Raw genomic sequence first — 17,726 nt, 5'->3', positions numbered from 1 at the left:
GATTATTCACACCAACATGCTACAAAGCATTGGAAGTTTGATACATCAAACCCATTGTTAAATGCTGAAATGGTACCTAAATTGCTGGAAGCGCTCAGCAGATCAGGAAGCATCCATGAAAAGACCCTTTATCAGACTTACACTTATCTACTGTACATTAGATTAGTACTCTGCCTGCTGCTAGTCACACTTCTGATGCAACACTACTTAATTCGGTTCTAACCACATCATTAATTTCACTGTTGACACAGCAGTGGTTGGCCTCATCAGCAACAGTGATGAACCAGCATACAGAGAGGAAGTAGAGAGGGTCTGGACTGGTGTGATCACAACAACTTGTGTCTCAACGTGGACAAGACTAAACAGATGATTATGTATTTCAGGAAGGTGCAGACTGACCACTTCCTACTGCACATCGATGGCTCCTCTGTGGAGAGAGTCAGGAGCACCATGTTTCCTGGAGTGCACATCATAGATGATCTCACCTGGTCCCTCAACATCACCTCTTTAGTCAAGGAAACACATCGGTGCCTCCACTGAGGAGATGCCCACCCCCATTCTAACTACCTTTTACCAGAGCACTATTGACAGTGTCCTGACCAGCTGTATCACAGTCTGGTATGGGATTTGTAAGGCATCTGACCACAAGTATCTACAAAGGATTGTGAAGACTGCTGAGAGAATCATCAGGATCTGTCCTCCCCACCCCACCCATCCAGGACATACCAGAAGCGCTGTGTTCACAGAGCCCTCCGCATGGTCAAGGGCACCTCCCATCCTTCCCACAATCTCTTTGACGGTCCTTGTTCTTACACTACAGTGCCTCCTGTCAGGTAGCAGTTACTGCAATGTAAGAACAAGGACTTTAGGCTGGCTAACAGCTTTTTGCCCCTGACTTTGGACTTTTGAACACCTTGCTACACAGTACACATCATCCATGACAATGGCAGTAGCAGTGATATTGTTGTATATTTAACTATATGTCGTATATGACTTCATGTCGACTTGTACATAAATCGAAAGAACTTTTTTTCTCTTAATATTATTTGATATGCTGTATGGCTGTATGTGATATATTTACTGTATTTTGCATCTTTGTCCCTGAGGTACATTGTTTTGTTTAGCTGTATAAATGTGTACAGTTGAATGACAATAGACTTGAACTATATTGCACCAGCTCACTCAAATGCTGTATATTGCTTCGAAGTAATATTGCTCCATTCTCCTCACAATTCATGTAATCAATAGATTTATTCTTAGAGATACAGCACAGTCCCTTGTGGCCCAGTGAGACAATGCACTCAATTACATGCATGTGACCAATTAACCTACTAACCTGTACATCTTTGTAATGTGGGAGGAAACCAGAGCACCTGGAGAAAACCCACACGTTATGGAAAACATACAAACTTCTTATAGACAGCAGCAGGAAATGAACTCAGGTCGCTGGTGCTGTGAAGCGTTACACTAACTGCTACGCTACCTTGACACCCCTAGCTTTAGCAAGGCATTGTTTTCTTTTTCCAAAGTCCATGATGATCTACTCAGTCCTATTATACTTTTGAAGATGTTCAGTTTATACATCCTTCATTAAAGGTTGCTGCATTTTCCCTATTACTGACCATAGGCTAATGGATCTGTAGTTCTCTGTTTGCTCTTTTCCTCCTTTCTGAAATGATGGAGTCATATTCGATACCCTTCAAACTATAGGAGGAATTCCAGAATCTATAACCAGAGCAGCCCATATTGGTATAATCTTTACTGAAATTTGGTTGAGAGAGGTGCAAGACAGACCGCTCAATGTTTCAATATTTTAGACATGATAGAAAGGGATGTAAGAGAGTTGCATTACTCATTAGGGAGAATATCACAGTGCACTTAGAGAGGACAACTTGGAGGGCTTATCCAATAAGACCAAATTGGCAGAGTTCAGAAATAGGAAAGGTGCAATCATTTGGCTTCCAAATATTCAGCAAGCAATAAGAGGAACAGATATTTTGGCGGATTGGTGGAAAGGTGTAAAACAAAGTGGTTGAAGTTGGTGATTTTAACTTCCCTAATATTAACTGTGAGGGACTTGGATGGGGCAAAAATTGTTAAGTCCTTCCAGGGGGATTCCTTGAAACAAGATAAAGATTGTCCAACCAGGGAAGGGGCTATACTAGACTTTGTTCTGGATAATAACCTGGTCAAATGATTGCACTTTCAGTGACAGAGCATCTTGGGAACAGAGATCATAATTCTGAGTTTTAAAATAGTTATCAATGAAATAAGACTGCTCTGTGGGTGAAAGTGTTAAATTTGTGGAAAGCTTTATTCCAGCAGTTTTAGCTAGGAACTGGGGGGAAAATAGATTGGGAGTTGCTGTTTTGGGATAAATCCACATGTGAAATGAGATGGTTAGATTTCAGAATCAGCATGTTACTGTGAGGATGAAAGATAGGCCTGGTAAGGTACAGGAGCATTGGATGACAAAGAATCTCATAAATTTAGTTAAAAAGAAAAGGCAATTGTATGCAAGATTTAGGAAGCTGAAATTAAAGGAAGCAAGAAAGAACTTAAACACAATATTAGAAGGGCAAGATCTCAGAAGACTGGAGAGCAGCTAGCATTGTTTAAGAATGTCCAAAAGGATTATCTATGGGATTTTGGGATGATGAGCCTTACACTGGTGGTTGGGAAATTATTGGAGAAGATTCTTAGGGACTGGATTTACAAGCATTTGGCAACTCGTCTCACATATCCACTACCCTTTATATAGAAAATCGTGCCTCTCATTTTATCTTTAAAATTTTTATATACCCTGGAGGAAAAGACTGAAAAAACCTTGAAATTGCTCTCTCTGCTGCTAAATAAACTACCACCCTTAATATCATCATCCTTGTTTTACTCTATTTGCTCACCCATCCCCATATTTCCCACCTACAATGCCATCTAGTCTATCCTACATATTGATGTTAAAATGTTCATTTTCCTATTTAAGTCACTTTCTGACCTTACCTCTCCTCATCTTCATTAATCACCATGAACTCCATGTTTTCCAACCCTGGATTTATGTCTGGACTTAAGTGTTCATGATATTGGGTGATGTTTGTTAGCATGGATTGACACTTGACCTTAGATGCAATATGTAGTGAGAATAAATTTATCTTTTTCATAATGGTTGTGTGTAACTAGTAGTGTTCCGGAATTGATTCTTAGCTCAGGTATCTGGTGTCCAAGTTTGTCATGGAAGTAGTTGGGAGAACAGATTGCATTGAGAGTATTTGGATTCCATAGATGGGTTAAGTGACTGGACAAAAACTTTATAAATGGTCTTTAAAATGAAAAAGTAAGGAATTAAAAGGCAGGCTATTTACAAACCCCATTTCCAGAAAAGTTGGGATATTTTCCAAAATGCAATAAAAACAAAAATCTGTGATATGTTAATTCACGTGAACCTTTATTTAACTGACAAAAAGTACAAAGAAAAGATTTTCAATAGTTTTACTGACCAACTTAATTGTATTTTGTAAATATACACAAAATTAGAATTTGATGGCTGCAACACACTCAACAAAAGTTGGGACAGAGGCATGTTTACCATTGTGCATAAATCATAAAAGGTTAGCAGGCAAGTGCAGTAAGTAGTTAGAAGAGCAAAATGTATTTTGACCTTTATTGCAAAGGGTTTGGAACTTAGTGAGAAGTATTGTCACATTTATACAGTGTGCTGCTGAGGCTACGTGCATAGTTTTGGTGCTCTTATTGTCAGAGGCTAACTAGATTAATTCCTGAGATGAGAGGATAAGCATGTCATGAGCAGCTAATGTTGGAATGAAAGTAATTTTGAAATATTTAAGGATCTATAGGAGTGTGGCAGGGTAAATTTCCACTGGTGGAAGAATCTCGAATGAGGGAGCATTTTTACAAAATATGATGGTGATTATTTAAAAATGAGGATTGTAGGAACTTCTTTTTGCAAAGAGTTGTGAATTTCTGGAATTCTTTATCCCAGAGTGGTAGAAACTAGATTTACAGTGCATTGAAAAAGTATTCAGTCCCCAACCATTTGTTCACATAGGTGTGTATTACAACCAAGAATTTTGATCAATTTAACTGAGAATTTTTATCTGTGAATTACATACTCCTTCTTTCCACAGTAGAGTCCAATAAAGAAGGGAAACTGTAAAGCATGAAAAACTAAAATTTCAAAATCTGAAGTATCAGTACTTAGTTAAACCACCTCATGCAGCTATTACAACTAATAGTCTTTTTGGTTTAATCTTCATTAGCTCAACACAATGTGATAGAGTAAGATTCACCCATTCTTCCTTGCAAAATTGCTCAAGCTGTGCCAGGTTAGTTGGGGTGGCAGTGGACAGTAATCTTGAAGTCTTGCCAGAGATGTTCATTCGGGTTCAGGTCAGGGCTCTGACTGGGCCACTCAAAGACAGAAAAGTTAACTTTGAATTACATTTCTTTGAAACTTTATACAATATTTACAGTTCTTTATTTTTCTTATTTGGTTCCAATGTTTCATTTTAATTTTGCACAGGATAATTAAGTACAGATCAGCACTGTGAAACTGATAATAGATCTCCTTTTGGACACCCCGATTCAATCTGGACCTCAGTTTGCTGCAATTTCCTCCCACATCCCAGATTAATAACCATTGTAAATTGCCTTAGAATGATAGAATTTTGGGGGAGCTGATGGGAATATGGGGAGAATAAAAACCATAAGACCATAACAACATAGGAGCAGAATTAGTCCCTTCGAGTCTGCTCTGCTATTCCATCATGGCTGATTTATTATCCCTCTCAACCCATTCTCCTGCCTTCTTCCCATAACCTTTGACACCCTGAAGAACCTATCAAATATACCCAGTGACCTGACCTGACCCAATAAACTGCCTGTGACAATGAATTCCACAGATTCACCACCATCTGACTAAGGAAATTTTTCCTCGTCTCTGTTCTAGATGGGTGTCCCTCAATTCTGAAGCTGTTCCCTCTGGTCCTAGACTCGCCCACTATAGGAAAATCCTTTCCACATCCACTCTATCTCAGCCTTTTAATATTTGACAGGTTTCAATGAGATCTATCCCCACCCCCATTCTTCCAAACTCCAGAGAGTACAGCCCCAGAGCCATCAAATGCTCCTCCTATGTTAACCCTTTCATTCCTGGGACCATTCTTGTAAACCTCCTCTGGACTGTCTCCAAAAACAGCAGATCTTTTCTTAAATAAGGGGCCCAAGACGGTGATAATAAACCTGATTCTGAGACTTTCAGCTTCCCAATGTTTGAAAGAGCATTAATGTGACATTAGTTTAACTTGGTGGTCGGTGGTCGGTGTGAGTTTCCATGCTCTATTTCTCCATGACTAAATTAAATCTCATTTTTGCCATTTGAGATTTTAGTCATCTCTTTTGTAATCTCTAGCACAGATTTTAGTTTTAACAGAAGCAAGTGGATTGTTTAAGTTATATTTTAAAAAGTTGCATCAAAAAACAATTTAAGGAAGCCCAAATGTTAAACGTCATCATTCTGTACTGACTTGAACCACTATTGAATTTGAAGTCCAGAAATGATGAAAATGATACTGTTTTCTGCTTTGTAAGTACTGTTGTGTGATGATAATTAGCACACCTACACGTTTTTACAAATAAACTAAAGAGGTAGTTCTAATGTAAGATTTTTATAAATAATTTAATAATAATAAGCTGGTGATTGAGTTTGGCTTTGTCTCCTTTTTTTCTGGTGGAACTGAGTACTTTGATCTTGATAATTTTCTAAATCTGATTTCCAAGTTTTAAACTGTTGTCTGCCTTTTCATTTCTAGCACCTGTTTTCTTATGGGACCACTGAAGCAGCTGAAAAAGATGGTTGACCCAAATCGTTTGGTTGCCACCATTGTTATGTTGGTAATTGTGCCATTACTATATAATATTTTGTTGTTATCAGGTCAAACACTTGTAATGGAAAATGAATGTTTATGTGCTCTGTAAATATATTTCTCAAAAATGCATGTCTCATCGGCATATGAGAATGCCTATATCTACATATTTTTTAAATGGATATGCAAGTACTTGTGAAGTTTTCTCTAACCCAAATTGCAGTTGCATAAGATAATATACTGTAAGTATTTTCCATATTTATCTATCTTTGTCATTCTTACCAACTGTTTCTACTGACAGGAGAAGGGGCAAAGGTGGCTTAAAACCAGTCAATTTGGGCAGATGAGGCTTGTCATCTGTGGTTGGCAACTCATCTAGGAGAAGAAAGCTCTGATCTTAAACCTCTGCTTCCTTGCAGCTATACCCACTCATAGGGAAGGGTTCGGGAGTAAATCCTGGGGAAAAATCCAGAGCTGGAATCTCTCAGGTGGTCCTACGTTGAGTTCAGTGCTGACTGGGAACTCCTGTGGCACACTGGTGCCAATCTCTATTGGTCTCTGCTGTTCCTCTGGATGTGTCAGCTGCAAGGAGAGGGGGAGCCTGTTACATGGGCAACAGCTTGCTCTCCATGTCATACTGCCCTTTCTTGTATATCACATAGACAGCTGGGATTCCACATCCATGGTTAACCCCGACCAACGGAGGGCCTCAGGTTTACTTCCGTTTTGATTCTCTACAGCAAGCAGTGGGTACTCTCTCCCTACCAAGAGAGAGGGTAGCCTGCAAATTTAATTTATCTTCAGTGATACCTATTTAAATCCACCCATTCTTAAAACACATTTAACACTCACAGAGGATTTCTGTCTTAAGCATTTCCCAATTCTCATAGAAGATTTCTATTTTATCTCGAAGCATTATCTTGATTACTTCTATGCTACTTGCTCTCTACATTTATACTATTTTTCTCCTGCTTGGGTGACAATCACAAGCATATAATATTTCCTCAGTTCCAGTAGGTTATCAATGCTAGAAAAGCCTCTCTTCACTCCCTTTCATCTGATGCTCAAAGAATTCATTGACTGCTTCCCATTGTAAGAGTTTCTGTGTGATTTTTCTGTTTGGACTATTCACTTCCTCAAACTGAGCTGCCCACTTTTCTTTGCAGTTTGGGAAAAGTCACCATTATAACTGTCCATAAACACGCAACAATGATGCATCAATGTCCACATTATAAGAGGGATAGGTAAAGAGGCGAGTACAAGGCAGTGTATAGCACAATAATCATACGAGACATAAGTCATAGTCGTTCAGATTAGGTATGGGAGTTAACCAAGTCTTATGGGGGAAGCTTTTGTACAAAAACAAAGTCAAACTTCCATCCTTGCAGGCTTCAATATCCCAACAAAATCTATGAAATGTTCCAATTGCTAGGAGAATTGTACACTGGAAAACTGCAAAAAAAAACCTTTCATCGTAATTTAAAGTGGTGCCAGTCCACCCAGAAACTATAATAGCTACTGCAGAAGCTAAATTTGCAACAGCTGGAAAGGTCTTAGCTATTGTTTCAGATAAATCTTTAAGCCAGTCTGAGGCTTAGTACGAGTCTGCAATGGAAACTTGAAAGAAGGTTTTAGGAGGGCTCAAGCCAGATGAGACAGTTTCTATAGTAAATGCAATTTTGTCTGTGTTAGTAAGGCAGAAGTGAGGAATATTATTACAAGCACAATTATTAAAAGTAAAATACAGCAAAAGCAACAATTTTTCCTGGAGTTCGAGTCTGTCTCACTCTGAGAACAACATCATCTGTGTGTGTTACTTCTTTTTTTGTACCCAGTCCCCTTTTTGTGGTCTCCAAGCAGCCATATCAGGTAATTTTGCTTTCTTTTGAATTCCCATAAACTCCCTCAATTCCTTGAGGTGAGTTTTATCAGATGTAGGTGATGGTTGGTTTGAAGTAGCAATCAGGGGTGTATGTAGCTGGACATTGTATATTAAGAAAAAAGATAAAGCATTCTTGTGTACTCCTGTTTTTGCAACAGACAGTTACACTTCAAGGACAAGTGGAATCTCCAGATAAAGGGTTGATTATTTAGGGTTGAGATGTGATATTTCATGATGTACAATTTTTGGATCCATCTTGGGAGTATCTTCAAGACCAAGAATGAGAATATTTTGAACTTCAAGAGAATCAGAGGATATCGAGATGGTTTGGGTGGCAGGATGGATGGTGTGGACTCAAAGAGCAGACTCATCAATAATCTGATTAACGCAGTCATCCCTAAGCGCTATATGGATCACTACTATTTAAAACCAAAAAATCTTCCCACTCTGTGATGCACATTTCTTTGCCTGCAAAATTTAGATACGCATAATTTGTTTCTTCCCATCAGTGAGCATTTTAATTATTCATATGTAAGCTAAATATTTGATGATTTCTGAAATTTAGAACAAATTTATTTAAGTCACATTTTGGTTTTGATTGAGACTACAGTACAAGCCCTATTGTATTCTCGGATTGAGCATTTTGTGATCCCAACCTCTGCCTCTGCATTATAAATGACCCCTTCAGTTATCATGCCTGTTATTTGCTCAGTGGAATGGGTGCAGGCCATCATGGCCATTTTCTTACAGCTGCGATCAAACAAGAGAAAATCTGCAGGTGCTGGAAATCCAAGCAGTACACACAAAATGCTGGAGGAACTCAGCAGGCCAGGCAGCATCTATGGAAAAGAGTACAGTCGACGTTTCGGACCGAGACCCTTCACAGGACTGGAGAAAAAAAGCTGGGGAGTCAGAGTAAGAAAATGGGGTGAGGAGTGGAAGAACCACAAAGTAGTAAATGAAACTGGGAGCAGGGTAGGGGTGAAGAAGAGTTGAGAAGTTGATTGGTGAAAGAGATATAGGGCTGGAGAAGGGGGAATCTCATAGGAGAGGACAGAAGGCCATGAAAGAAAGAAAAGGGGAAAGAGCACCAGAGGGAGGTGATAGGCAGGCAAGACGATAAGGTGAGAGAGGGAAATGGGAATTGGGAATGGTAATGTAGATGGGGTGGAGGGGTTGGTGGCATTACCGGAAGTTCCAGAAATCGATGTTCATGCCTTCAGGTTGGAGGCTACCCAGCTAGAATATAAGGTGTTGCTCCTCCAACCTGAATGTGGCCTCATCACGACAGTAGAGAAAGCAGTGGACTGACATGTTGAAATGGGAATGGGAAGTGGAATTAAAATGGGTGGCCACTGGGAGATGCCGCTTTTTCTGGGAGACAGAGCATAGCTGCTCGTCAAAGCAGTCTTGCAGTCTACATCAGGTCTCACCAAATACAGGAGGTCACACCTTGTGCTCTGGATACAGTAGATGCCCCCAACAGACTCACAGATGAAGTGTTGCCTCACCTTGAAGGATTGTTTGCAGCTCTGAATGGCAGTGAGGGGGAAAGTGTGGGGGCAGGTGTAGCTCTTGCTCCACTTGCAAAGTGCCAGGAGGGAGATCAGTGAGGAGGGACACGTGGACAAGGGAATCGTGTAGGGTGCAATCCCTGCCGAAAGTGGGGGCGGGGGAGGGGGAGAGATGTACTTGGTGGTGGGATTCCGCTGGAGATGGCCAAAGTTATGAAGAGTGCAGATGCAGAAGTGGTGGGGTGGTAGGTGAGGACAAGAGGAAACCTATCCCTGTTGGGGTGGCAGGAGGATGGGGTGTGGGCAGATGTGCGCAAAATAGAAGAGTTGCGGTTGAGGGCGGTGTTGATGGTGGAACAAGGAAAGACCCTGTCTTTGAAGAAGGAGGACATCTCCTTCATTCTGGAATGAAAAGCCTCATCCTGAGAGCAGATGCAGTGGAATTGGAGGAATTGAGAGAAGGGGATGGCGAACGGTGGGAAGAGGTATAGTCCGGGGAGCTGTGAAAGTCAGTGGGTTTATAATAGACAACAGTAGATAAGCTGTCTCCAGAGACAGAGAAAGAGGGGTCCAACACCTTCCTCCCCTTTCTTGATCTCTCTCTGTCTCTATCTCTGAAGACAGCCTATCACCTTGTGGTTCTTCCGTCCCTCCCCCCACTTTCTTCCTCTGACTCCTCATCTTTTTCTCCAGTCCTGATGAAGAAGGGTCTTGGCCCGAAACGTCGACTGTATTCTTTTCCATAGATCCTGCCTGGCCTGCTGAGTTCCTCCAGCATTTTGTATGTATTATTTGTGTTTTTATTTAAGCTGTTCTTGAACCCGGGTTCCAGTTTCGAAAGTAACACAAGAGGTTGTGTTTCCAGTGGTTAAAATTGTGCCCACTTTGGTGTTGCTGGACTAGACGTAGTGGAGTGAATGCAGCTTATTTGGCCATTACTCATTTATCTGTCCTATTTTCCGACTACAGTTTACCCAAACAAGAGCACCATTCACAACAATATTATCATATAAATAGGGATTCTGGCAACCTTACTTGAGCAGGGTTTTGACTGGATGCCTCCTTTTTACAGGGTAAAAAGAACCTAATGAGGATCATTTACAGACCTCCAAACAGTAGTGAAGATGTGGTCTACAAATTACAACAGGAGATCAAAAATGCACGTCAAAAGGGCAATGTTATAGTAGTCATGGGAGATTCTAATTTGCAGGTAGATTGGGAAAATCAGGTTGATGCTGGATCCCAAGAAGGGGAATTTCTAGAATGTCTTTGAGATGGCTTTTTTGAGCAGCTCAAGTTTGAGCCCACTAGGGGATCGGCACTTCTGGACTGGGTGTTGTGCAATGAACTGGAATTGAGTAGAGAGCATACATATATAGGAAGGATGTGGAAGCATTGGAAAGGATACAGAGGAGATTTACCAGGATACTGCCTGGTTTATAGAGTATGGATTATAATCAGAGATTACGGGAGCTAGGGCTTTACTCTGTGGAGAGAAGGAGGATGAGAGGAGACATGATAGAGGTGTACAAGATATTAAAAGGAATAGATAGAGTGGATAGCCAGCGCCTCTTCCCCAGAGCACCACTGCTCAATACAAGAGGACATGGCTTTAAGGTAAAGGGTGGGAAGTTCAAGGGGGATACTAGAGGAAGGTTTTTTACTCAGGGAGTGGTTGGTGCGTGGAATGTAGTGCCTGAGTCAGTGGTGGAGGCAGATACACTCGTGAAGTTTAAGAGACTACTAGACAGGTATATGGAGGAATTTAAGGTGGGGGCTTATATGGGAGGCAGGGTTTGAGGGTCGGCACAACATTGTGGGCCGAAGGGCCTGTACTGTGCTGTACTATTCTATGTTCTATAAGGTAAAGGGACCCTTCGGAGCAAGTGATCATAATATAATAGGATTCACCCTGCAATTTGAGACGGAGAAACTAAAATCAGATGTATCATTATTACAGTGGAGTAAAAGGAATTACAGAGGCATGAGAGTGGAACTGTCCAAAATTGTTTGGAAAGGAACACTAGTAGGGATGACAGCAGAGCAGCAAGGTTGGAATTGCTGGGAGCAATTCAAAGGCATAGGATATATACATCCTACAGAGGAGAGATATTCTAAAGGCAGGATGATACAATATGGCTGAGAAGAGAAGTGAGAGCGAGGGCATATAATAGAATAAAAATTAGTACAGGTCCACAATCCTTTATCCGAAATCCTTGGGGCCAGTTGCATTTCGTAATTCAGAATTTTTCAGATTTCGGACCCCCCCCCCCCATACCAAAAAATAGGTACGCTGAAGTCCCTTATTTAACCTGTCTCAGTGCGGTGGACTTCAGGACCCGGCGGTGCACCAAACCTACTCACATCCTCCTGTATACTTTAAATCATCTCTAGATTACTTATAATACCTAATACAATGTAAATAGTTGTTATCCTGTATTGTTTAGGGAATAATGACAAGAAAAAAAATTATTTCCAAAAAAAAAACATTCAATAAAACATAAAAATATACAGCTTCAAACGAACCGAATCAAACACATGGTAAGTGACTTATTGGAATAAACGTAGAACGTCACTGTCACTATAAAACTTCAGTAACTTGTCTTTCTGTTTATTTAAATCATATACAGTGGTAGTTCTCACACTATGTTCTTCAGTAAGACGCCGCACAGACACACCACGATCAAGCTTATGCAATAACTCCGCTTTCTGCATTATTGATTATGGTAGATGCTTCTTTCTCTTTTTCTCATTGTAACCCACAGGGGTATCGGCAGCTCTTTTTGACATTTTCACAGTGAAGTTAAACACAAAATATCAGCGAACAGCAAAGGCACGTGTAACCAGTACGAGCGCTGAGCCATAACTGACGTCTGGCGGCCTCTGCTAGTGCTACCACGTCACACCTGAGTGACGTCAACTGTTGGCGAAAAACACTTCAGTTTTTGGAGCTTTTTGGATTTCAGAATTTTGGATAAAGGAATGTGCACCTGTAGTTAGTTAGAAAATTGGGAAGCTTTTAAAAACCAACAGAAGGCAACTTAAAGAGTCATAAAGATTGGATTACGACAGTTAGCTGGCCAATGATATTAAAGAGAATACCTGAAGTTTCTGCAGATAAATAAAGTGTAAAAGAGAGGTGGCGTAGATACCGGACAGCTGGAAAATGATGGGGAACAAGGAAGTGGCATCCAAACTGAACAAATATTTTGCATCAGTGTTCACTGTGGAAAACACTGTCAGCATGCCAGAAGCTCAAGAGTGTTAGGAGCAGAAGTGGGTGAAGTTGCCATTACTAGGGAGAAGGTTTTTGGGAAACTGAAAGATCTGAAGGTAGATAAGTCACCTGGACCAGATGGTGTACACCCCAGGGTTCTGAAACGGGTAGCTGAAGAGATTGTGGAGGTATTAGTAATGATTTTTCAAGAATCACTAGATTCTTGAATGGTTCCAGAAGACTGGAAAATTGCAAAGAAGGGAGAGAAACAGAAGAAAGGAAATTATAGTCCAGTTAGTTTGACCTCAGTGGTTGGGAAGATGTCAGTGTCAATTGCTGAAGATATGGTTTCCAAGTACTTGGAGGCACATGATAAAATAGGCCCTAGTTAGCATGGTTTCCTTAAGGGGAAATCTCACCTGACAAATCTGTTGGAATTCTTTGAAGAAATAACAAGCAGAATGGACAAAGGAGAAATGGTGGATGTTATGTACTTGGACTTTCAGAAGGCCTTTGACAAGGTGCCACTCATGAAGTTGCTTAGCAAGATAAGATCCCATGGTAATACAGGAAAAATACCAGCACAGATAGAGCATTGGCTGATTGGCAGTAGGCAAAGAGTGGGAATAAAGGGAGCCTTTTCTGGTTGGCAGCCAATGACTAGCAGTGTTCCACAGGGGGTCTGTGTTGAGACCGCTTCTTTTTATGTTATATGTCAATGATCTGGATGATGGAACTGAAGGCTTTGTGGTCAGGTTTACAGACGATATGAAGATAGGTGGAGGGGTAGGTAGTTTTGAGGAAGTAGGCTACAGAAGGACTTAGATTATGAAAATGGGCAAAGGAATGGCAGATGGAATACAGTGTCAGGAGGTGCATGGCCTTGCACTTTGGTAGAAGAAATAAAAGTGTTAGACTATTTTCTAAATGAAGAGAAAGTGCAAAAATCTGACGTGCAAAGGGACTTGGGAGTCCTTATGCAGGATTCCCTAAAGGTTAATTTACAGGTTGAACCGGTGGTGAGGAAGGCAAATGTTGGCATTCATTTCGAGAGAACTAGAATATAAAAACAAGGATGAGGTATTAGAAAGCACTGGTGAGGCCTTTCTTGGAGTATTGTGAGCAGTTTTGGAACCCTTATCTATGAAAGGATGTGCTGACATTGGAGAGGGTCCAAAGGAGGTTTACAAAAATGATTCTGGGATTGAAAGGCTTATCATAAGAGAAGTGTTTGGTTGTTCTGGGCCTCAACTCACTGAATGAGGAGTGATCACGTTGAAACCTATCGAATGTTTAAAGGTAAACAACAGGAATTCTGCAGATGCTGGAAATTCAAGCAACATACATCAAAGTTGCTGGTGAACGCAGCAGGCCAAGCAGCATCTATAGGAAGAGGCGCAGTCGACGTTTCAGGCCGAGACCCTTCGTCAGGACTAACTGAAGGAAGAGTTTAAAGGCCTCGATAGAGTGGATGTGAAGAGGATATTTCTTATGCTGGGAGAAATCTAACACCAGAGGATGCAGCTTCAGAACAGAGAGGTGTACTTTTTAAATGGGAATGAGGAATTTCTTTAGTCAGAGAGTAGTGAATCTGTGGAATTTGATGTCACAGGTGGTTGGTAGAGGCCAAGTAGTTGGGTATATTTAAGGCTGAAGTTGATAGATTCTTGATTAGTCAGAGCATGAAAGCACACGGGGAGAAGGGTGGAGATTGGGGCTGAGAGTGAAAATAGATCGGCTATGATGAAATGGTGGAGCAGACTCTATGGGCAAAATGGCCAAATTCTTCTCCTATATCTTATGGTCTTATTTGGTTGGAAATCAATTTGTGATATTCAAAATGATTTTCCTTTCCCCTGTTTAATTTTATTTATTTATTGAGTTACAGTGGCCCTTCAAGCTTCATCACCCAGTATCCCTAAACCTAGCCTAATGATGGGACAATTTAGAATGAACAATTAATCTACCAACTGGTACATCTTGGGACTATGGGAGGAAACCAGAGCACTGGGCTCAAGCACTTTTATTGGTTAATTATTGCCCGTTGGACTTTTCACAGTTATTAAATCTGACTTTGAAATGTCAGAGAAATTCTTGGATTGTTCATGTGTTTCTAATAATTGCCTTATCCTAACAATTTATATGTGTTTAGTTTCTTTATTTATCATAGCCCATTGGTAAATTCTGGCCAGTATTAAACTGCAACACACACAAAATTCTGGAGGAACTCAGCAGGCCAGGCAGCATCTATGAAAAAAGTGCAGTCGATGTTTCGAGCCGAAATCCTTCAGCAGGACTAGTGAAATAAAGCTTAGCCTACTGAGTTCCTCCAGCATTTTGTGTGTGTTGCTCAGATTTCCAGCATCTGCAGATTTTCTCTTGTTCAGTATTAACCTGCAACGGCATAATGATATAGTGTAGACCCATCGAGCCACACTACCTCGGCAACACCTCCCCCCACAAAACCGGATTCATCCTAACCTAATCACTGGACAATTCATACATTCAGGTCAACATTTAAGTCCATTCACTGCAGACTATTACATAACTAGCTAACATTTGCTTTACCTATCTAATGCTGGACCTGCTCAACAGCTCTGTTGGGTCTTACTATTTTCTGTTGAAATAACTCAATTTGTGGAAAACATTTTAAAAACACAACTCTAAAGCTAGCAAAGGAATCAATGAGGGTTTCAATAACAGGTGAACTAATCATTAGAGGGTGTTGGGTAAGGGCCAGTGAAACAGGTGGTCTTGTAGATGGTGCAGATTTATGAGTGGAAGCTTATTTTGGATTCAAGTATAATACACAGATTGTGAACAGTCCTGTTCAGCTGCATGCAGTTTGTTGGAAATGGTGTGCAGTAAAGAAAATAAGCTGAGAATTGTCTTTCCATTTATAAACATTCGAAGTGTTTTGCCTGTAAGCTTGGAGATGTGGGTTTTTCTGCTGTCAAAAGTATTTTTGGGGCAGAGCTCACCATTTGTGGCAGGAAGATCTTGTAATTCATGGGTGTCAGTCAGCTCCTAGTTAACGAATGGCAGGTATGAGAATCTTACCATTAAGTGAGGGAAGTAAGTGGACCTCATGCCCGATGTTGTGAGATGCAAATCTACACTCTCGAGACCTGTGTAAAACTTTGCTGCAAGTCAAATTCACCCATGATCACATGCTTCCTGACTGACTTTACCTTCCCATTTAGTAAAGCTTCAATTGTTAAATCCCCATCAAATGTTCTGGAATCACTCTATTTCCTTTTTATTCTAACATCTGTATCTTCCTAATGTTCTAAAGGATAATCTACTTTCCTCCAACTCTAGACTTCTGTATGGAGTGAATTTTAATCACTATTCTCCCAAGACCTTAATCCCTGGAATTTTCTCTCTATGCATTTTAACTCTTTTTGCTCCTTTATGAAATCCTTAAATTTGATTACTTTGTTACCTTTCCATCCACCTGTCCAAGTGTCTTCATGGCATCATTTTTTTATTCATTGTTGTGAAGCAGCTTGAGAAAATTTACTGTTAAAGGTGTTTTGGAAGTGAACGTCATTAAATATATTTGATGCATTAAGTGATATTAGATTTGGTTGTTTGCTATTACCATTCTTCTTAGAATGCAAATTACTGAACATAAAGTACTCCATTTTTAAAGCCCTGTCAAAGAATTGAGTTTTCCAGGTTCTCAAGTATCTTTTTTAAAATAGACATGCAACAGAAGAAAATCTATGATGTAGAAAACATATATTACCTTAAGATGAGTGTAAAAATCCAAATGCACTTTACTACACAAGAACAAAAAAAGTTGTGTTCTAAATGTATTAGAAGGTTTCCTAAAATTTGAAGTAAATGTGAGCTCTCCTAAAATTTCTCAGCTATATGTGACAGTGACATTCCTTGAGTAGGGGAATGAAAAGCTTCAAAACTACCAAGTTCTGTTTTGGAATTGCAGTGACTGGATGCTGCAGGTTTTGAAGTGGTTGTTACAGAGTTCACTGGCAGAGGCTAGGCAATTTAACCTATCGCCACACTTTTAAATGTTTGATATTTCCTGATCAGCTAAAGGAAGGAAGTTACTAACAAAGTGACTTGTTATACAAGAAAGTACAATACCATTTAACCCAGTTGTCAATATCAGGATTATATGGTATCAACACTGAAAATAATGCCCCTCTGTTTTTAGTGCCAATTTGTGTAGTTTGTTGCCATTACTTAAATAAAAATGTTATTGATACATTTGAGTTTAGAACCTGTTACACCTTAGAAAGTCTGTTTTCTTCCCTCACCATATTAAAGATTAACTACAAAGCCACTGGGCAATCTACAGTTTCAGAAACATATAATAAAAATCATATTAAACTAATATGTACAGTATTATCTGGACTGTTTGACTGAAGCCATCACCACTGAATCCAGTCCATAAGACCATAAGACATAGTAGAAGAATTGGGCATTTGGCCCATTGAGTCTGCCCTGCCATTCAGTCATGGCTGATTTATTTTCCTTCTCAACCCCATTTTCTTGTCTTCTTCCTGCAACCTTTGGCACCTTTACTACCTTTACTAATCAAGAACCTTTGATATAATATACCCAATGACTTGGCCTCCACAGCCATCTGTGCCAATACATTCCTTTGATTCACTGCCCTCTGGCTAAAGAAGTTCCTCCTCATCTCTGTCTTAATGGGACATCCTTCTATTCTGAGGCTGTGCCCTCTGGTCCTAGACTCTCCCATGAAGCCCTCTCACTGGGGCTCATATAGAATCTTGGCTTATTATCTAACTGCTAACAGCCATATGACTCAGTTGTGAGAAGGCCACCTCCCAAAAGCAACACATGTACGGGGTTGGTATGATTTGGGTTCAACCAAACAGGAAAGTTGGGATGTTCCAATTAAGGAACATTGTTGTGAATGCTCTGTAATTACTGCCCCGTGCAAAGTTATCATTCGCCGGAAAATTAACAGATGTACACTGGCATAAAATTACAAAAGAAGTATATTCACCAATATTTCAACTTTAACAAATAGTTAACAGAAAAATAAAAATAAAAGGGCCCATTACAGTTAAACCAGTTAAACTGCACATAAACGTTGGAGATAGTTAATCGGGATGCTTCGCTTTGATTACTCACGCACTGAACCCACATTCTGCATGAAAGACACCATGGTTCAAACTTCCCTCAAAGACCTTTTCGAACAAACTGGCTAACTGAGGAGAATTGGCACTTCTTCC

General features: G+C 40.2%; 1 protein-coding gene across 1 annotated transcript in view; it reads left to right on the top strand.

Annotated features, from left to right (window-relative positions):
- The window catches only part of LOC134350581 (vesicle transport protein SFT2A-like), an 87,629-nt gene that overhangs the window by 51,719 nt on the left and 18,184 nt on the right, over positions 1 to 17,726 (top strand). The window contains 1 exon segment of the mRNA XM_063055987.1: positions 5,826 to 5,907. Within this exon segment, the coding sequence (XP_062912057.1) occupies positions 5,826 to 5,907 (82 nt within the window).

This window comes from Mobula hypostoma, chromosome 8 (genome assembly GCF_963921235.1).
Source record: "Mobula hypostoma chromosome 8, sMobHyp1.1, whole genome shotgun sequence".
Classification (NCBI taxonomy): Eukaryota; Metazoa; Chordata; class Chondrichthyes; order Myliobatiformes; family Myliobatidae; genus Mobula; species Mobula hypostoma.
Note: the sequence above shows the minus strand (reverse complement) of the source record. Positions and strands in the feature narration are given on the sequence as shown.